Source organism: Lethenteron reissneri, chromosome 4 (assembly GCF_015708825.2).
Source record: "Lethenteron reissneri isolate LAM-NWPU_2019-01 chromosome 4, ASM1570882v1, whole genome shotgun sequence".
NCBI classification, from domain to species: domain Eukaryota; kingdom Metazoa; phylum Chordata; class Hyperoartia; order Petromyzontiformes; family Petromyzontidae; genus Lethenteron; species Lethenteron reissneri.
In genome coordinates, this window is record NC_083782.1 from 8495340 (window position 1) to 8516759 (window position 21420).

General features: G+C 52.7%; 1 protein-coding gene across 1 annotated transcript; it reads left to right on the top strand.

Annotated features, from left to right (window-relative positions):
• Positions 1 to 11443: 11443 nt before the first annotated feature.
• Positions 11444 to 20574, top strand: LOC133350166 (prostaglandin E2 receptor EP3 subtype-like). Its single transcript, XM_061564223.1, is given in 4 exon segments — positions 11444 to 12330; positions 17339 to 17670; positions 20039 to 20194; positions 20196 to 20574. Coding segments are annotated over 4 exon segments (1320 nt in total). The 5' UTR covers positions 11444 to 11747; the 3' UTR covers positions 20445 to 20574.
• The last annotated feature ends 846 nt before the right edge of the window (positions 20575 to 21420 follow it).

Below are 21420 nucleotides of genomic sequence, written 5' to 3' on the forward strand. Positions count from 1 at the left end.
TAATGTAAAGGAGTTCGTATTTCAAGAGATTGCAATGTTCTGGACCTCTCTTCCCTTGGGAAATTTCTGCGTCCTGAGAGACACCGATCCGGCATCGCTGAGATGATGGGATGGAATCCAGCCAGGTTGTCTTCCAGCGGAGCTCACCATATAGACTGTGCTCCTGCGGTGATGGGCATCAAGCCCGGGCTCAAAGCGATGCCTGCACAATTAAACGCCCATCGGCTCGATATTCGTTAACATTTCTCATTTCGCGTACTTTCAAGGGCCCCGCGCTAAATGCTTTTAAGCTATAAAATTCGCTTCAGTGATTCTGCACTTGCTCTATTACTATAGTACTATACCGCCTTCTACTTTTACGAACGACTGGGTGTTTAAGGTGAGCGATTTGTCCTATTATCTGGCCGTATAGCAAATTAAAAAATACAATTACTTTGCTATGCGAGTTACAAATGTGTGTTTTAATATTTACGTGTTTTTTTATTTTATTTAGGGCCCCTTTATAACATATGCTACAGGCCCTGCACTAGCTTCATCCGGCACTGACCATCACCAACTCAAACCACCATCCCTCCCCCTATGCTACCCGCCTTCACCAACCTCCACCGGCCAGCGCGGTGAAGTATGGTCAAACAATCATCATCATCGTCGTCGCCCGTACGCCCAGCAGTGCCTCGGGCAACACGGTGTCTGTCACGCACACGCGTAGATCTGCCTAAGCCTCCATCAACTGCTCTTAAACGTGCTATCTCTATCATCTTCTCTTGCAGGGCTCCCAGTGGAATATCTTCAATAATCAGTCCGCTTGTTGCTGCCTTCAATGCAGCCTTCCCGGCACTCGCCGTGACGTCTCGTATTCTCTCTCTGTCTCTCACGGGGGGAGAGCTGGGTTGTATGCTTATTGAATGCTTAAAATAGCATCGCATAACCCAGCGCTCGGTTAACGTGATTAGGAAACAAAGCCATTCGGCAGAGATGAAACAAGCAAAAGCTGTTATCACGGACATGCATCGTTATATACACCGGGGCTAACGGCGCTGCCCTGCAATTCCCTGCTCACGCCACTGCTGCTGGTAGGGGCTCTATAGGGTAGTTTGGTCTCCTCTAGCACGCTGTCCAGGCGTCGTGGAAGATGCGTGAGTGTCCACACTTTAACCCACCACCACCGCCAGCGCACGCGATATGCCGATAGACTTTACCGCGATGGTTGCTCGCGTGCGCTGCCGGGTTGGGCACAGGCGATGGGGGTTTGAGAAACTTGTCCCGTTGGTCTCAGCTGCCGCGCCGGGAGATCGAATCCAACCGACGATCCCTTGGAATTGCAAATCCGGTGTTGCTGACCATCGGGCTCAATCCACTTCTGGATGAAGACCTCCCCAAGTCTCCCCGTCCCGTAATACAACAATCCACACGAAGCAGTGTCATCGCTCCTCGCGCAGTATATGGGCACGTGTTGCATCCATATCTATATTTGCATATAAAAGCGCGTGCTTATCATTAATGCATGGCCATATTTAACTCCGGTTTCGCTGCACAGATCTGACGCAATGAGAGGTCATGGCCAGGAGCTGTTCGGATTTCTGCCCCTCGGTAATGTCCCTCCGCGTCTCTGCCTCATTCTTTTTTAATCTCCTAATTATATTTTCCAAAGGAGCAGATCTCGTCATCGCCTCGTTCTCTCGAGGCCTCCATACGAACCCGCGGAAGTTCGCGATGCAGAGTTACATCTGAGCGGTCGGTCGCGTGCAACTGCCGCTCGCTCACACGCGTGGACGTACCTGCAACCGGAGATGTTCACGTGTATAATTCGCAGGCGGTGACGTTGCGCTGTGTTCACATCGGCGTGGTTGCGCATGAAGTGCTCATGCAGTGCCACCAAATCGTGAACCTCACCCCCCCCGTCACGCGCCAAGCGATCGAGGCGGTAGACACGTGGCAGTCACGCGCGGCGTTTTACGTAACTTCGAGATGAAATCTGAGCAAGTTAAATGAAGCGTTCAACTTACCTCGGACGGGAATGTTTTGCGTGTGTAAGTACAGTGGTACCTCGGTATACGTCGTTAATTCGTTCCAGACGGTAGGACTTATACCGAAAATGACGTATACCAAACGAATTTTTCCCATAAGAAATAAATTGAAAGGAAATAATCCGTTCCAGAGAATAAGAAATTATAATTTATTTGGCTAATTATGCATTAAATGGGATTGTATAAAATAATATTCAAATCTAGAATGTATAAAATAATTTAGACACCACTAATTACTAAAATGCATACATAAATTAAAATAAATGCATAAATAAATTAAGGGTTGTGCACTGAACGAGATCAACTGTACAGGCAGACTGAGGAGCGACGCTTTGTCTCAGTCGTGAACGGGGCATAAGCGGGTACTGTACGCGATGACTCATCCCGACCCATACAAGTTCTATCAAGCGCATCGTATCCCAAGCAAGGCGTCGTATCCCAAGCAAGGCGTCGTATCCCAAGCAAGATGTCGTATCCCAAGCAAGGTGTCGTATCCCAAGCAAGACGTCGTACCCCAAGCGAGATGTCGTATCCCAAGCAAGACGTCGTATCCCAAGCAAGACGTCGTATCCCAAGCGAGACGTCGTATCCCAAGCAAGACGTCGTATCCCAAGCAAGGCGTCGTATCCCAAGCAAGATGTATCCCAAGCAAGGTGTCGTATCCCAAGCGAGACGTCGTATCCCAAGCAAGACGTCGTATCCCAAGCAAGGCGTCGTATCCCAAGCGAGACGTCGTATCCCAAGCGAGACGTCGTATCCCAAGCAAGACGTCGTATCCCAAGCAAGACATCGTATCCCAAGCAAGACATCGTATCCCAAGCAAGACGTCGTATCCCAAGCAAGACGTCGTATCCCAAGCAAGACGTCGTATCCCAAGCAAGACGTCGTATCCCAAGCAAGACGTCGTATCCCAAGCAAGACGTCGTATCCCAAGCAAGACGTCGTATCCCAAGCAAGACGTCGTATCCCAAGCGAGACGTCGTATCCCAAGCGAGACGTCGTATCCCAAGCAAGACGTCGTATCCCAAGCAAGACGTCGTATCCCAAGCAAGACGTCGTATCCCAAGCAAGACGTCGTATCCCAAGCAAGATGTATCCCAAGCAAGACGTCGTATCCCAAGCAAGACGTCGTATCCCAAGCAAGACGTCGTATCCCAAGCAAGACGTCGTATCCCAAGCAAGACGTCGTATCCCAAGCAAGACGTCGTATCCCAAGCAAGACATCGTATCCCAAGCAAGGCGTCGTATCCCAAGCAAGACTGTCGTATCCCAAGCGAGACGTCGTATCCCAAGCAAGACGTCGTATCCCAAGCAAGGCGTCGTATCCCAAGCAAGACGTCGTATCCCAAGCAAGACGTCGTATCCCAAGCAAGACGTCGTATCCCAAGCGAGACGTCATATCCCAAGCAAGATGTCGTATTCCAAGCAAGATGTCGTATCCCAAACAAGACGTCGTATCCCAAGCAAGACGTCGTATCCCAAGCAAGACGTCGTATCCCAAGCAAGATGTCGTATTCCAAGCAAGACGTCGTATCCCAAGCGAGACGTCGTATCCCAAGCAAGACGTCGTATCCCAAGCAAGATGTCGTATCCCAAGCAAGACGTCGTATCCCAAACAAGACGTCGTATCCCAAGCGAGACGTCGTATCCCAAGCAAGATGTCGTATCCCAAGCAAGACGTCGTATCCCAAACAAGACGTCGTATCCCAAGCAAGATGTCGTATCCCAAGCAAGACGTCGTATCCCAAACAAGACGTCGTATCCCAAGCAAGACGTCGTATCCCAAGCAAGACGTCGTATCCCAAGCAAGATGTCGTATCCCAAGCAAGATGTATCCCAAGCAAGACGTCGTATCCCAAGCGAGACGTCGTATCCCAAGCAAGATGTCGTATCCCAAGCAAGACATCGTATCCCAAACAAGACGTCGTATCCCAAGCAAGATGTCGTATCCCAAGCAAGACGTCGTATCCCAAGCAAGATGTCGTATCCCAAGCAAGACGTCGTATCCCAAGCAAGGTGTCGTATCCCAAGCAAGACGTCGTATCCCAAGCAAGACGTCGTATCCCAAGCAAGACGTCGTATCCCAAGCAAGACGTCGTATCTCAAGCAAGACGTCGTATCCCAAGCAAGGCGTCGTATCCCAAGCGAGACGTCGTATCCCAAGCAAGACGTCGTATCCCAAGCAAGACGTCATATCCCAAGCAAGGCGTCGTATCCCAAGCGAGACGTCGTATCCCAAGCGAGACGTCGTATCCCAAGCAAGACGTCGTATCCCAAGCAAGGCGTCGTATCCCAAGCAAGGCGTCGTATCCCAAGCAAGGCGTCGTATCCCAAGCAAGGCGTCGTATCCCAAGCGAGACGTCGTATTCCAAGCAAGGCGTCGTATCCCAAGCAAGGCGTCGTATCCCAAGCAAGGCGTCGTATCCCAAGCGAGACGTCGTATTCCAAGCAAGGCGTCGTATCCCAAGCAAGGCGTCGTATCCCAAGCAAGGCGTCGTATCCCAAGCAAGACGACGTATCCCAAGCGAGACGTCGTATCCCAAGCAAGACGTCGTATCCCAAGACATTTTTTCTCCCGTCAAAACACGACGCATACCAAATTCGACTTATTCCAAAGCAGTCGTATACCAAGGTTTGACTGTATGTCGAACTTCTTTCGCGCCGTACGTAGCCAACCGTGCTAATCGGAGGTGCGAGGGGAAGGACAACAAACCCAACACACAAAAGCAGTCCTAAAAAAAATTAACCCGTAAAAACAAAGTTTTTCACTATAAATCCTTTATATGCGTGGCGGCTAGAGTCCTCTCGTCCTCTGGCTTGAGATGGCTGCTACCTATGGGTCAGATGATTGTCTGCCAGTATTAAGCAATTGGTAATTAAATATTTAATTTGTTTCCCCTAAACAGTGTAAAATTTTGGAAAAAATTTGTCACGAAAATTAATTGTCTCGCACAACGAGTCTGTGTGCAAAATGTCAGCTCGATTGGATCACGGGAAGTGGGTTAAAAAACGACCGAAAGGTTTGCACGGTCGTAAGCAAGCAAGCAAGCAAGCACGCAAGCGAACTCAATATAAAGGATTTAAAAATGAAAATGAGCGGTCATTGGTGACCGGGCCGAGACCATCACCTCGCTCCAATCGAGTGATCACTCACTCTAAGCAGGCGTCGATGTAAGACTGTATGTCTCTATAGAAATAAATTGGTCTCTGTATAAATGAATTGATCTCCATATGAAACCCTGGATCTCTGTGCGAGTCTGTAGTTATCTATACACGTCTTTAGGCCTCTGTGTGAGTTCATGAGTGTCTGTAAGTCTACGAGTCTCTCATGTAATTCTTTATGGATCTTTGTCTAAGTCAACGGATCTCTTCATAATCCATCAGTGACCACGGTTTAGAAGCATCCTCTCGTTGCTTAAGAACCCGGTTTAATCGCAGGCAGTGGCTGCAAGTCGGTTATGAACCCATTGTAGCTTAAAAGCGAATTGCTGCCTCATCAGCGGAGACGGGGTCTCACTGACACAGCCATTGTGAACCCCCCTTAAATTGACGGGAACACTTTAGCCAATTACCTGGTTTGTGTCTTTGATCCAAGAACTGCAAGCGGAAGCAATGTTGCTCCGAAACCGCGGGCGCATTAGCGAGCCCTAATGGGGACTTGCGTGCGCACGGTTCTCTTAATCATTCAATTTCTCCCCCGTCTCTCCCTCTCGAGATCTGCACTCGTTGTCGCGGTGACAATGGCCGCGAGATGAATGGCTCTGGCCAGGAATGGCTACGCGGCGTCACTGTGGGATTTTTGGTCATTCGATTTGTTGTCGCTGTTGCTGCGTTTGCGTTGTCCTTTATTGAAGCGGGAGATTAAATAAAGCCACTGAGACGCAGAAGAACATCGCCCACTTTCAATAGCCACCTTGTGTATGGCCGGATTGAAATGAGCAGCAGCAGTAGCCATGGGCAATCCGCTGCTGGATCAATATTTATCCAAGCCACTGCGGGAAGAATATCATCGTTCAGGCCCCGATTTGAAGCGGTCGGGTGGATTCCGAGGTCAGAGCACTGACCCGGCACCGCTGGGACCGCGGGGATGAATTCGGGAATCAGCCGCTGCCTGGGAATAAATCAGATTCTCTCGAGGAACGATCTGTAGCAGGAGCATCACCGTTACTGCCACCACCACTGTCATCATCTTACTCATCATCAGAGCCATGCTCTATCCCCTGCTGGATGAAGGCTTCCTCCACGCTGTAGCCATCCAACGTGGTCTCCCACACGAGCGCGTCTCATCGCTCCATCTCCGCGGTGGTTGTCCTCTCAAGCCCGATCTGTCATTCCCTCTGGCTGCCATTCCGTCACCAGTCTCGATAATTGGCCACAATCCCGTCCAGATGTGCGGGATGCGTCCTGTCCAAGCAGTGGAATTCAGTTCTTGAAAAATAAAGAGCTAAAAACTATATATATATATCTTCTTGGTTCTTTCGGTAAAGTCACGTAGAAGGGAAATAATAAAATAATAATAAAACATAATAACATAATTCTCACGACGTTGCGGCCACAACGCAAGCAGCCGTCCTCAGGTGGAGAACAGGCCTGTCGGGGAGACAGCGTCCATTCAGACCTGAATCCCTGCAGTCACGAAAGCTTTAAATCGAAAACTATATATATTTTTTTTACCAGCTAAGGCCCACTGAGCTATACGGCTCTTTTTTCAGAAGCGACCTGGCCACAAATGATAGGTCAACGAAGTGGCCTATCACGAGGACATTTGTAGCAGCCAAATACTCGAAAGGCGCGTTGTTTATAAACGTGGAGGGGAAAGCCGGAAGACCCGGAGAAAAATCGACGCGACCACGGGGAGAACCGTGCATACTCCAAATACAGCGTGCTTCAAAAACATGTCTACACATATATGGGACTATAGTTTTTAATGGAAAAAGAACGGATAATACTACACTGTAACATGATAACACATTTAATGTTAATAGCTTTAAAAAGTTAAAGTCTCTACTTGTTCGCCATCGTTGCCAACACGTGCCTGGAATCTTCTCCAGGTGGTCTCCAGAGCCCGGAGGAGGCACATTTCTTGTGATGTTGTTGCTAATTCTCAGAAGTGTTAAACACATTTTTTAAAGCACCCTGTACACAGGCATCAGGGTTGGGGTCGAACCCACGACCTCCCTGCATGCCAGGCCAGGTAGTTAACATCTCGCCACCGTGGCGTCCAAAAAAATCTCTCAGCACGTGGCGCGAAACGTCGGACATGATTGCAAAACGACACGTGGTACAACCCGAACAAACATCCGAGAGCTACAGGGCACAACCGCGCGAATGTACGCAGCCACACCCAGCCGTGACCACAAGTCTGTGTTGCTCGACGAATCGATCCTCTTGGTTTGTATCCTAGGACGTGCGCTGCTGTCCTTTGACTGCCATTCCCTCGCCAGTCTCGACCACAGCGACCAGCGTACCTCCCAGCCGCCATACGTCATGCCAATGCCCACTCGCTTCTTTGTTTCTCAACAGCCACAATCACGATGTCTCCGATGTCGACGGCGTGTTCCCTGATCCACGTGCTGTTCTTTTTGAGCTATCTCTCGTTTCTCTCGCTCGCTGTAGCCCCCGACTTCGCTTCTCTCTCTCTGCCTTCCTCCAAGCACCCCACCACCCCCCCACCACCCCCCCCCCATCTCCTTAATCTCTCTCTCTCGTCCACGCTGCAGGTCGATGAGGCTGCACTCCTCGGCTGGATCGATGCGTAATGGGCAACAAGAGTCTTGTGTCAGTTGCAGGAGCACGTTTTTGCAATGTATTGTTCACGTGCGGATGCTGTGAGGTCGATTTCATCGCAGGATTGAGAGGAGGCCATCATCCAGCAGTGGAGTGACCATGGCTGATGATATTGTTTGGTTCAGGGGTGGAGCAGTGGCGCAGTGGTTAGCACGCGTACGGTGTGAAAGAAGTTCAACATACATACACTGCGCTATGGACCTGGCGACCTGAATTCGATACCTGGCCACGGCTGACGACAGCGTCGAGCGACATCTGAACCAGTCCATAGGGATTTAAAGCTTTCGTGACTGCAGGGATTCATCTTCTTGGTTCTTTCGGTAAAGTCACGTAGAAGGGAAGTAATAAAATAATAAAATTATTAATAAAATAATAAATTTATTTTATTATGTTTTATTTTTATTATTGTATTACTTCCCTTCTACGTGACTTTACCGAAAGAACCAAGAAGATCAGTCCATAGGGCTTCCCCTCCCCCATGCCTCTTCACCAAACAGCAGTGGACCAGAGTGGTGAAGTATGGTCACGACAACACCGTATTGCCGACGCGAGGGTTGTCCGGCGCGCCGTGAGTTTTCGACATGGTGTTTTCAACTCGGCGACTCGAGTTAGAGTGTTTACGGAGACAAACAAAAAAAACTGCGTCACGAAGATTGCTTCCGATGGGACATTTGATTCATCCCATTGAGTCGACGGAAGCAGCTACGGGTCACGGGTCAATGTGTCTCGCTCCACTCGACGAGGTACAAGACAATCCATTAAGTGAGCCTCCCTTGATTGTCTCTGTCTGTGGTTGTGCTTCGTGTTCGATTGTGGGGTTTTTTGTTGTTGTTGTGAAATCTGAATTGTGGGTGTGACGTCATTGATCGACGCACACTTCGCGTGACGTCACCTTTTCGGAAGAGTCCAAAACACAACAACAGCAACAACAAAAACGAAACAATTCGGAACTTTTGATTTAAAGCTTTCGTGACTGCAGGGATTCATATTCTTGGTTCTTTCGGTAAAGTCACGTAGAAGGGAAATAATAAAAGAATATAAATATAAAACAATAAAAATTATAACGTGTTAAATCCACAGCTGTGGAGTTCACACCTGATGATGATTGCTTGTGTTGCAGTCGAAACGTCGTGAGAATTTTTATTGTTTTATATTTATATTATTTTATTATTTACTTTCTACGCGACTTTACCGAAAGAACCGAGAATATAATTCGGAACTTTGCTGAAATTTTTTGTAAAAAATGTTCGTGTCAAACCGAAAATCGGGAACTTCTCAACGGACAACGCTACCAATGCTAACAATGCACGCACGGGCATTCAAACTCCGCTGGATGAAATGATGCGAGAAAATAAATGAAAACATATTCTTAGGTTTTTTCGGTAAAGTCACGTAGGTAAAAGATTTGCGTGCTTCAGCCGCACCGAACCTCACAAAAATAATATTCAGGACCTAACCTTGGCTCCTCCCACCCTCAACCAGTATATATACAAATACTGTGTTCTTGGAATTTCTCTCACTTGATACAGCTATCGTGCTGTGACGGTTCCACCTGAAGACGGAAGCTTGTGTTCGCCTCCGAAACGTCGTGATTTTTATTTATTTTACTTTTATTAATTTAAATTTTTACCTACGTGACTTTACCGAAAAAAACACCTAAGAATATGAATCCTTGCAGTCACGAAAGCTTCAAATCTAGAAATAAATAAAAACACACGAGCCGATGATGGAGGAACAACCCCTCCTAGTTTTGCTGGCAACGTCGGCACGCGTGGTTAGAGAGTTTGGACCTTCTAGGAGACGGAGCGATGAAATCAGCTCGCGTGCAGGTTACCCCATCGTGGCCCGAGCGTGAGAGGTGGCGATGTTCATCCAGCAGTAGGATTGACGTAGTGCGAATGATGATGACGATGGCTGCTGTGCCAACCGATGGGAAATGAACAACAGAGAATGGTGCGTTCCTGACTGCAGCGTGTCAATTAATACAAAGACGTCAGTGATGATAATGACGTCATGTGTCACTCACTCCACTGCTGGATAAGCCCCCCCCCCCCCCTCTTCATGCTGTATCGGGCGGGGGATATTTGACCATACGTCACCACGCCGGGCAGTGCGGGTTGGTGAATGCGGGTAACGATAGACGATCAGAGGAGGGGGGGGGGGTGCGTGGAGGTGGTGATGGTGGGTTGTGGTGATGGGGGTGGTGATGGTGGGTTGTGGTGATGGGGGTGGTGATGGTGGGTTGTGGTGATGGGGGTGGTGATGGTGTGCTTGATGGGGGTGGTGATGGTGGTGGTGATGGTGTGAATGATGGGGGTGGTGATGGTGTGAATGATGGGGGTGGTGATGGTGTGGGTGATGGGGGTGGTGATGGTGTGGGTGATGGGGGTGGTGATGGTGTGGATGATGGGGGTGGTGATGGTGTGGTGATGGGGGTGCTGATGGTGTGGATGATGGGGGTGGTGATGGTGTGGTGATGGGGGTGGTGATGGTGTGGATGATGGGGGTGGTGATGGGCGTGGGAGGAGGAAGAGTGGAGTTGGGGTGGTGATGGGGGTGATGGAGGAGACTGAGAAGAACGCAGGGCAGCTAAAATGCAGCGAGTTGGCACAGTGGGGGGCGGGGGGGTACAGCTGGCGCATCAACCAGTCATGTCAGTCACCTGGGTCTCTCCCGAGACCTCCTGTCAGCGAACACTTCAACACTTCACGTGGCAGCCTCAAAGTGCACCTGGCCTGGCACAGGCGCCGTTGTGGGGGAGAGTGGAGTGAGGGTGGTGGTGTTGGTGATGGGGGGAGAGTGGAGTGAGGGTGGTGGTGGTGTTGGAGGGAGAGTGGAGTGAGGGTGGTGGTGGTGATGGAGGGAGAGTGGAGTGAGGGTGGTGGTGGTGATGGGGGGAGAGTGGAGTGAGGGTGGTGATGGTGTTGGGGGATAGTGGAGTGAGGGTGGTGGTGGTGTTGGAGGGAGAGTGGAGTGAGGGTGGTGGTGGTGGAGGGGAGGGAGAGTGGAGTGAGGGTGTGTGGTGATGGGGGGAGAGTGGAGTGAGGTGGTGGTGGTGGTGCTGGAGGGAGAGTGGGCTGAGGGTGGTGTGTTGGAGGGAGAGTGAGTGAGGTGGTGGTGATGGAGGGAGAGTGGAGTGAGGGTGGTGTTGATGATGGAGGGAGAGTGGAGTGAGGGTGGTGGTGGTGATTGGAGGGAGAGTGGAGTGAGGGTGGTGGTGGTGCTTGGGGGAGAGTGGAGTGAGGGTGGTGGTGGTGATGGGGGGGAGAGTGGAGTGAGGGTGGTGGTGGTGATGGAGGGAGAGTGGAGTGAGGGTGGTGGTGTGTGATGATGGGGAGAGTGGAGTGAGGGTGGTGGTGGTGATGGAGGGAGAGTGGAGTGAGGGTGGTGGTGGTGTTGGAGGGAGAGTGGAGTGAGGGTGGTGGTGTTGATGATGGAGGGAGGGAGTGAGGGTGGTGGTGGTGTTGGAGGGAGAGTGGAGTGAGGGTGGTGGTGGTGTTGGAGGGAGAGTGGAGTGAGGGTGGTGGTGATGGGGGGAGGGAGGGAGCGAGGAGGGAGGGAGTGGAGTGGTGGGAGTTGATAAAATCTCGAGAAGCACCGCGCATTGCAACCACAATGCGCGACTCGTGCTGCGCGCTGCACTGCGACGTCTTACAGCCACCACCACCAACAACCACAACCATACCACCACCAGCATCAACACAACAATACAACCGATAACAATCATCATCCACACCACCACCACCAACAACCACAACCACAACCATACCACCACAACCATCAACACAACAATACACCCGATAACAATCATCATCCACACCACCACCACCAACAACAACCATCAACAGATTGAACAACAGCAAACCATCAAACTCACCACAACCACAGCAAGCCACCGCTCCTAACCCCAACCACCTCCACCTGCTCCTCTCAATGTGTGACCACGCCGACGCCGTCAACCTTCATCCCTCCTCCTCCTCCCCCAACTGGAGTCACACTCCACCTGGCGCTGCGCACAACGCCACCCGGACTCAGGGTTGCGACGGCGGTAGCCGCGGCAGTAGCGTCGGCGGAGGATCATGTGTCCAGGTCATGTACCCGGCGCTCATGATGGTAGCCGGCGTGACCGGCAACGCAATCGCGCTCGCATTGATCCGACGCGCGTACCCGCGTCGGCAGAGCGCGCGCAAGAGACCATTTCTCATCCTCGTGGGTGCCCTGGTCCTCACGGATCTCCTGGGCAAGCTCAGTACCACGCCGGTCGTCATCGCCGCGTACGCGGGCGGCTCGTGGCACGCCCTGGACGCCTCTGGACGCCTCTGCGACTACTTCGGCTTCTGCATGGTGGCGTTCGGGCTGTGCCCGTTGCTGTTCGCGTGCGCGATGGCACTGGAGCGCAACGTGGCCGTGCGGAGGCCGTACGCCTACAAGCGGTGGGTCACCACGCGCCTCGCCGCAGCGGTGGCGGGCGCCGTGTGGGTGGCAGCACTCGTTTTCTCTGCACTGCCGCTCCTCGGTAAAGACGCGTGGTGGTGGTGGTGGTGTGGGTGGTGCTGGTGGTGGTGGTGCTGGTGGTGGTGCTGGTGGTGGTGTGGGTGGTGCTGGTGGTGGTGGTGCTGGTGGTGGTGGTGTTGGTGGTGGTGGTGGTGCTGTGGGTGGTGCTTGTTGGTGGTGCTGTGGGTGGTGCTGTGGGTGGTGGTGCTGTGGGTGGTGGTGTGGGTGGTGGTGGTGGTGGTGTTGGTGGTGTTGCTGTTGGTGGTGCTGTGGTTGGTGGTGGTACAAGCGGTGGGTCACCACGCGCCTCGCCGCAGCGGTGGCGGGCGCCGTGTGGGTGGCAGCACTCGTTTTCTCTGCGCTGCCGCTCCTCGGTAAAGGCGCGTGGTGCTGGTGGTGGTGGTGTGGGTGGTGGTGGTGTGGGTGGTGGTGCTGGTGGTGGTGGTGTGGGTGGTGGTGGTGTGGGTGTGGGTGGTGGTGGTGTGGTGGTGGTGGTGGTGGTGGTGGTGTGGGTGGTGGTGGTGTGGGTGGTGGTGCTGGTGGTGGTGGTGTGGGTGGTGGTGGTGTGGGTGGTGGTGCTGGTGGTGGTGGTGTGGGTGGTGGTGCTGTGGGTGGTGGTGCTGGTGGTGGTGGTGTGGGTGGTGGTGCTGTGGGTGGTGGTGGTGGTGCTGGTGGTGGTGGTGTGGGTGGTGGTGGTGTGGGTGGTGGTGCTGGTGGTGGTGGTGTGGGTGGTGGTGCTGTGGGTGGTGGTGGTGGTGGTGGTGGTGGTGGTGGTGGTGGTGGTGGTGGTGGTGGTGGTGGTGGTGGTGGTGGTGGTGGTGGTGGTGGTGGGTGGTGGTGGTGGTGGTGGTGGTGTGGGTGGTGGTGCTGTGGGTGGTGCTGTGGGTGGTGGGTGGTGGTGCTGGTGGGTGGTGGTGTGGGTGGTGGTGGTGCTGTGGGTGGTGCTGTGGGTGGTGGTGGTTGTGCTGGTGGTGGTGCTGTGGGTGGTGCTGGTGCTTGTGGTTGGTAGTGGTGCTGTGGGTGGTGGTGCTGTGGGTGGTGGTGTGGGTGGTGGTGTTGGTGGTGGTGTTGCTGTTGGTGGTGCTGTGGGTGGTGGTGGTGCTGTGGGTGGTGGTGCTGTGGGTGGTGGTGGTATGGGTGGTGGTGCTGTAGGTGGTGGTGCTGGTGGTGGTGCTGGTGGTGGTGCTGTGGGTGGTGCTGTTGGTGGTGGTGATGCTGTTGGTGGTGGTGTTGTTGGTGGTGGTGCTGTGGGTGGTGGTGGTGCTGTGGGTGGTGCTGTGGGTGGTGATGCTGGTGGTGGTGTTGTTGGTGTTGGTGGTGCTGTTGGTGGTGGTGCTGTGGGTGGTGGTGGTGCTGTGGGTGGTGGTGGTGCTGTGGGTGGTGGTGCTGTTGGTGGTGGTGATGCTGTTGGTGGTGGTGATGCTGTTATTGGTGGTGGTGCTGTTGGTAGTGGTGGTGATGCTATTGTTAGTAGTGGTGCTGTTGTTGGTGGTGTTGGTGGTGGTGCTGTTGTTAGTGGTGGTGGTGCTGTTGGTGGTGCTGTTGATGGTGGTGATGCTGTTATTGGTGGTGGTGCTGTTGGTGGTGGTGTTGGTGGTGGTGATGCTGTTGTTGGTGGTGGTGCTGTTGGTGGTGCTGTTGTTGGTGGTGGTGCTGTTGTTGGTAGTGGTGGTGTTGTTGGTGTTGTAGGTGGTATGGCGAAGAACGATCTCCCGATTCGCTGCGTTGGGTGGTGGAGGGTATCTGACGACACACGTTCGGTGCGATCATTACGTGGCCGAACATCAACATATTAAACAAATCAAGTGTGGACCCCGACTACGCGCCAGGGAAACCTCTAAATAAAGAGAACGTACAAGCACCTGTTACCCGCTGTTGTCTCCCCCACATTTGTATCGACCCTTTGGGGATGATGGGCTGAGTCAATTTCACAACAGAGGGAAAGACAAACGCCTCCTTCGCGTATCTCCTCCTCCTCCGCCGAACGCTCATTTCACTTCGCTGCTTGTTGTGCCACAAAAACGGCGCCGACGATTTTTCCCCTTCGTTCATTCGACGTGGGATCCACATCGCACACAGAGTGGGGGTTGGTGGTGGAAGGGGGGTTCTCGCTTCTTGGCATCTGCAATTCTCACCCACCATCGATCGGTTGCAAGCGAGCCTGCAGATTGCCGATGCGACGCTGAATCTTGGAAATGGTCCAGAGGTGTTTTGTTGTTTCTGGGATGTTGCTGGGTTGTGTTTAGAACTCTGCTGGGTTTTGTGTTTAGAACTCTGCTGACGGTTGTGTTTAGAACTCTGCTGTGTTTAGAACTCTGCTGGAGGTTGTGTTTAGAACTCTGATGAGTTGTATTTAGAACTCTGATGAGTTGTATTTAGAACTCTGCTGAGTTGTGTTTAGAACTCTGCTGGGATGTGTTTAGAACTCTGCTGGGATGTGTTTAGAACTCTGCTGCGTTGTGTTTAGAACTCTGCTGAATTGCGTTTAGAACTCTGATGGGTTGTGTTTAGAACTTTACTGTGATGTGTTTAGAACTTTACTGGGATGTGTTTAGAACTCTGCTGGGATGTGTTTAAAACTCTGCTGCGTTGTGTTTAGAACTCTGTTGGCTTGTGTTTAGAACTCTGCTGGGTTGTGTTTAGAGGTCTGAATGGATGTGTTTAGAACTCTGCTGGGTTGTGTTTAGAACTCTGCTCGGTTGTGTTTAGAACTCTGCTGGGATGTGTTTAGAACTCTGCTGTGTTTAGAACTCTGCTGAGTTGTGTTTATAACTCTGATAAGTTCTGTTTAGAACTCTGATGGGGGTTGTTTAGAACTATTCTGAGTTGTGTTTAGAACTCTGCTGGGTTGTGTTTAGAACTCTACTGGGATGTGTTTAGAACTCTGATGGGATGTGTTTAGAACTCTGCTGGGTTGTGTTTAGAACTCTGATGAGTTGTGTTTAGAACTCTGATGGGATGTGTTTAGAACTCTGCTGGGTTGTGTTTAGAACTCTGCTGAGTTGTGTTTAGAACTCTGATAGGATGTGTTTAACAGAACTCTGCTGGGATGTGTTTAGAACTCTGCTGGGTTGTGTTTAGAACTCTGCTGGGATGTGTTTAGAACTCTGCTGGGTTGTGTTTAGAACTCTGCTGAGTTGTGTTTAGAACTCTGATAGGATGTGTTTAATAGAACTCTGCTGGGATGTGTTTAGAACTCTGCTGGGTTGTGTTTAGAACTCTGCTGAGTTGTGTTTAGAACTCTGATAGGATGTGTTTAATAGAACTCTGCTGGGATGTGTTTAGAACTCTGCTGGGATGTGTTTAGAACTCTGCTGGGATGTGTTTAGTAGAATACTTAGCGGGGTTTCTTTGTTTTTTCCGTGGAGGAACGAGGAAGTCGTGGCAGGCAGCGAATTGCCTCCAGATTGATTCTTGCGAGTAAAACAAAAATGATGCGAGGTGCGTGAACTCACAGAAACAACTAATAACGTGCTTTTAAGAATGGTCATTGCCCGAAACGTCTATTTTATGTATATATTCTTTTAAGGCCACCGTCTTAACATGATTCCAGCAGTGGATCGGCCATGGCTACTAATGATTATGGCAATATGACTGTTGGTTATGGCGTGGTAAAGTCATTATTGAGCAGTAGATAGATCATGACTCGTGTTGGTAATGGTAGAGAAGCCTTCATCCAGCACATGGCTACTAATGATGGTGGTGACAATGGCGGTGATTGCAGTGATGGGGATGATGTTGGTGGTGGTGATGATGATAATGGTGGTGGTCATGATCGTGGTGGTGGTGGTGGTGACGATGGTGATGGTGGTGATTGCAGTGATGGGGATGATGGTGGTGGTGATTGTGGTGGTGATTGTGGTGGTGGCGATGATGATGATGAGGATAATGGTGATCATGATCGTGGTGGTGGTGATGGTGGTGATGGCAGTGATGGTGATGATGGTAGTGGTGGTGGTGGTGATGATTGTGGTGGCGATGATAATGGTGGTCATGATCGTCGTGGTGGTGGTGGTGACAATGGTGGTGATTGCAGTGATGGGGATGATGGTGGTGGTGATGATGATGATAATGGTGGTGGTCATGATCGTGGTGGTGGTGACGATGGTGATGGTGGTGATGGCAGTGATGGTGATGATGGTAGTGGTGGTGGTGATGATTGTGGTGGCGATGATAATGGTGGTCATGATCGTGGTGGTGGTGACAATGGTGGTGATTGCAGTGATGGGGATGATGTTGGTGGTGGTGATGATGATGATAATGGTGGTGGTCATGATCGTGGTGGTGGTGATGGCAGTGATGGTGATGATGGTAGTAGTAGTGGTGGTGATGATTGTGGTGGTGGCGATGATGATGATGATGATAATGGTGGCGGTCATGATCGTGGTGGTGGATGATGATGGTGATGGCAGTGATGGTGATGATCGTAGTGGTGGTGGTGGTGATGATTGTGGTGGCGATGATGATAATGGTGGTCATGATCGTGGTGGGGGTGACGATGGTGGTGATTGTCTTGGTGGCGGTGACGACGACGACGGTGGTGGTGGCGATGATTGCGATGTTGGTGGTGGTGATGATGATTGCGATGTTGGTGGTGGTGGTGGTGGTGGCGATGATTGCGATGTTGGTGATGGTGGTGGTGATGATGATTGTGGTGGTGGTGATGATGATTGCGATGTTGGTGGTGTTGGTGGTGTTGGTGGTGGTGATGATGATTGCGATGTTGGTGGTGTTGGTGGTGGTGATGATGATTGCGATGATTGCGATGTTGGTGGTGGCGATGATTGCGATGTTGGTGATGGTGGTGGTGGTGATGATGATTGTGGTGGTGGTGATGATGATTACGATGTTGGTGGTGGTGGTGGTGGTGATGATGATGATTGCGATGTTGGTGGTGGTGATGACGATTGCGATGTTGGTGATGGTGGTGGCGATGATGATTGCGATGTTGGTGATGGTGGTGGTGATGATGATTGCGATGTTGGTGATGATGTTGTTGGTGCTGGTCCCGTGCTGCTCCGTGCCGCTAGGCGTGGGCCGCTACGTGCTGCAGTGGCCGGACACGTGGTGCTTTCTGAGCACGGGCGCCCCAGGCTCGCTCGCCGCCGCCGCCGTGCCCCTCGCATTCTCGCTCACGGGACTCTGCTCCCTGCTCGTCACCACGGCCTGCAACGCCTCCACGCTCACATTCGTGGTCAAGTCGTGGATACAGCATCGCCGTCACCAACAGCAGCAGCAGAATCAGCAGCATGAGAAGACGCAGTGCGGAGGTCAGAGATGCCTCGGCGGGCCCAGGTCCGAGGCGGTCCTGCAGCTCATGGGGATCTCAGCCGTGCTGTGGGCTTGCTGGGGACCACTGCTGGTGAGTGATCGGGGCGGGTGGGCAAAGTAGCGGGGTGCTGGTGGTGGTGCTGCTGGTGGTGGTGGTGCTGGTGGTGGTGGTGGTGCTAGCGATGGTGCTGGTGGTGGTGCTGGTGCTGGTGGTTGTCGTGGTGGTGGTGGTGGTGGTGGTGCTGGTGGTGGTGGTCGTGGTGGTGGTGGTGGTGGTTGTCGTGGTGGTGGTGGTGCTGGTGGTGGTGCTGGTGGTGGTGGTGGTGGTCGTGCTGGTGCTGGTGGTTGTCGTGGTGGTGGTGGTGCTGGTGGTGGTGGTCGTGGCGGCGGTGGTGGTGGTGGTGGTGGTCGTGGCGGCGGTGGTGGTGGTGGTGGTGGTGGTCGTGGTGGTGGTGGTCGTGGTGGTGGTGCTGCTGCTGGTGGCGGCGGTCATGCTGGTGGTGGTGGTGGTGATGCAGATATTCGGGATGCATGAGTGCGGATAAGATTATGTTCTTCTGGGTCGCCTACCTGGACAGACCCAGTTGAACCGAAGCCCCGCTCACCCCGCTACTGGGGGAAGCTGACCCTGGCTGCAACCAGCAGTCCAGTCGCTTCCTCGCCGTTCTCGTATCCGCTACCCGCCGCAGTCACTTTTCGCGTGAAATTCACGCTCCCAATGCCACCGCACGCCACGTGCCAGGGACTCGTTCCCACCCGTTGCAGTGTTCACGTTCATCCGTGCAGTGTGCTCAGCCACTACCGGGAATTATCTTACGTATTTGTTATTTATTAATACAAATTCAATGTAATGGAGAAAAAAAATGTTGCATTCAATGTATTGGTGTATATTTTTTTTTTTGCAGAAAATCGAATTATCTCGTAACAAACTAATTAACAAGTTCCACTTTCAATATAAACCTCTCATGAAAAATTTTAAAAAATTTCAAATCGCACGAAAATCCACGTAGCCTACGTGTGGCTGATGGGTTGGCGAGTCAAGGGTCGACCCAGTTACCTTGCGAGTTAAACGTCTTGCAACGCGCTGTCACCAAAGCGGTGCACACGCGCCAATTATAACAGAACAACCCTCACCCCAAGCCCCATCCGCCCTGCTATGAAGATGACCCATTGCCCGAAACGTCGTCCGATTATTGGCTTTGCGTTACAACACATTGGCGGCTGCGCCCAGCAGCTGCGGTGTTTTAAAGAGGCTCCTGTCAACGGCCCCCGCTCATCCTCTCGCCCCCTCCCCGCTCCCTGAGCGTTCCTTTGGGGGATTGGGGGGGGGCATGTGAAGCGCTAATTGCGGTCAGCAGAGGTCCGAGTTGGGGGGGGGGGGTGAGGGATGCGAGCTGAGCGCTCGCTGGGGACCGAGGCGGAGTGGAGAGCGTCACGGCGAGTGTGGCGGGCATGGGCAGGGGACGTGTCGAGCATCACTCCTCCTCATCCTCAACCTCCATGTTCTCACATCGCTACCTCCTCAATATCTCACTGCTCCTCCTACTCATCCTCAACCATGTCTCACATCACCACCTCATTAATGTCTCACTGCTCCTACTCATCCACCATGTGTCACATCACCACCTCCTCAATGTCTCACTGCTCCTCCTACTCCTCCTCCATGTCTCACATCACCACCTCCTCAATGTCTCACTGCTCCTACTCATCCTCCATGTGTCACATCACCACCTCCTCAATATCTCACTGCTCCTCCTACTCATCCTCAACCATGTCTCACATCACCACCTCATTAATGTCTCACTGCTCCTCCTACTCATCCACCATGTCTCACATCACCACCTCCTCAATGTCTCACTGCCCCTCCTCCTACTCATCCACCATGTGTCACATCACCACCTCCTCAATGTCTCACTGCTCCTCCTACTCCTCCTCCATGTCTCACATCACCACCTCCTCAATGTCTCACTGCTCCTCCTACTCATCCACCATGTGTCACATCACCACCTCCTCAATGTCTCACTGCTCCTCCTCCTCCTCCTCCTCCATGTCTCACATCACCACCTCCTCAATGTCTCACTGCTCCTCCTACTCCTCCTCCATGTCTCACATCACCACCTCCTCAATGTCTCACTGCTCCTCCTACTCCTCCTCCATGTCTCACATCACCACCTCCTCAATGTCTCACTGCTCCTCCTCACCCTCCATGTGTCACATCACCACCTCCTCAATGTCTCACTACTCATTCTCATCCTCCATGTGTCACATCACCACCTCCTCAATGTCTCACTGCTCCTACTCATCCTCCATGTGTCACATCACCACCTCCTCAATGTCTCACTGCTCCCCCTCCATGTGTCACATCACCACCTCCTCAATGTCTCACTCCTACTCATCCATGTGTCACATCACCACCTCCACAATGTCTCACTGCTCCCCCTCCCCCTCCGCCGCTCCAGGTGGTGATGACGGCCAAGCTTGTGTCTCCCCCGGGCGGCAAGGACCACTCACCGCACCGCTGCGTCAAGGAGCTGTTGGCCGTGCGCCTCGCATCTCTCAGCCAGATCCTCGACCCGTGGGTCTACATCCTCCTGCGGAGGGGGGCGCTGCTGCGGCGGAGGGGGGACCGGCTCGGGGGGGCTGTCCTGGAGGTTCAAGATGTGCGCGCGCGGTGGCCGTGGGGACCGCGAGGGGACCCCCGAGGCGAGGTGCCCCCCGGCCCAGGAGGTCCCCCTGCGAGCCACGCCGATTCACACGGAGCCCGGCGGGGGTCCCGGAGTGGCGAGCAAGGACCACGTGGGGTCTGGGTGCGACGAGGACGAGGACGAGAAGGAGCTGATGACACTGCCGGGACGGATCCTGTGAAGGCGACAGGAAAAGATCGCACACGTAGCCTCGAGCAGACTCTCGGGGGAGGTGCTGTTGGCGAGCGGCTATGCAGCCACACGCGTTCGATTGCAGGCAGCGCGCGGCTACCAAAATGGGTGACCACGTTTCCGACGAGTATCTTAGGTGCTCGCAAACAGCACTTGCTCCAGCGGTCTGTAAACGCTTGACGTGGCTCTGTGTTTGTTGTGTGTGTGTGCCTGTCTGTGTGTGTGTTGGGGGGGGGGGGGGTTGGAAACGTTGAAATACTGGGGGCTCAATGGGACTTTCCAATATCGTCGAAAAATATTCACCCTTCGTACCCTATTAGTCCACCTCGTGTGCTTGCAGAGACCCATTAAATCACAAAGAGGCTCCTAGACATTGACGGCAACTGAGGCTCGCAGAGACTCCACAGCCGCACAAAGACAAAGATCCCCCGTATAGCCTCAGCAGAATATTGGGGAAAGTGCTGTTCGCGAGCACCTTTCAAGCATGGCACACGAGGAAGTGGGCGGCCAGCACCACGTCCCGCAGCCTTTGTGTTGACGTGTAAACATCACCACTAGGCACTTATTTGAGGCTGAGTCGACCATGGGGCGGGGGGGGGGGGGAAAGCCCAAGACTGATTCAAATAATCGTCACTGGCGTTGACCATGAGCAGCAATCGAACTGGGTTCGTAGCGCTAACCGCTACGCTATCGCTCGCCATGATAACAAACGCACATTAGCATTCGCGTTCTCTAATAATAATGTGCGGCATAACTCGAGCGTCGAGCAAATCTCGAGGCGCCCTTGCAGTGCCACGAGTAAGTGAGCGAGCGAGCTAATATTAGAATCACAATGCTGTTAGCAGGTCCAAAATACCATCTCGCCTCGACCAGCTCATTAATGTGGCTAAGATGCGATCCGTGATGGAGAAACGCTTCTAAGTTGGTAGGCCTCATGTGGCCGAGGGTCGCGGGGTCGTGTGAGG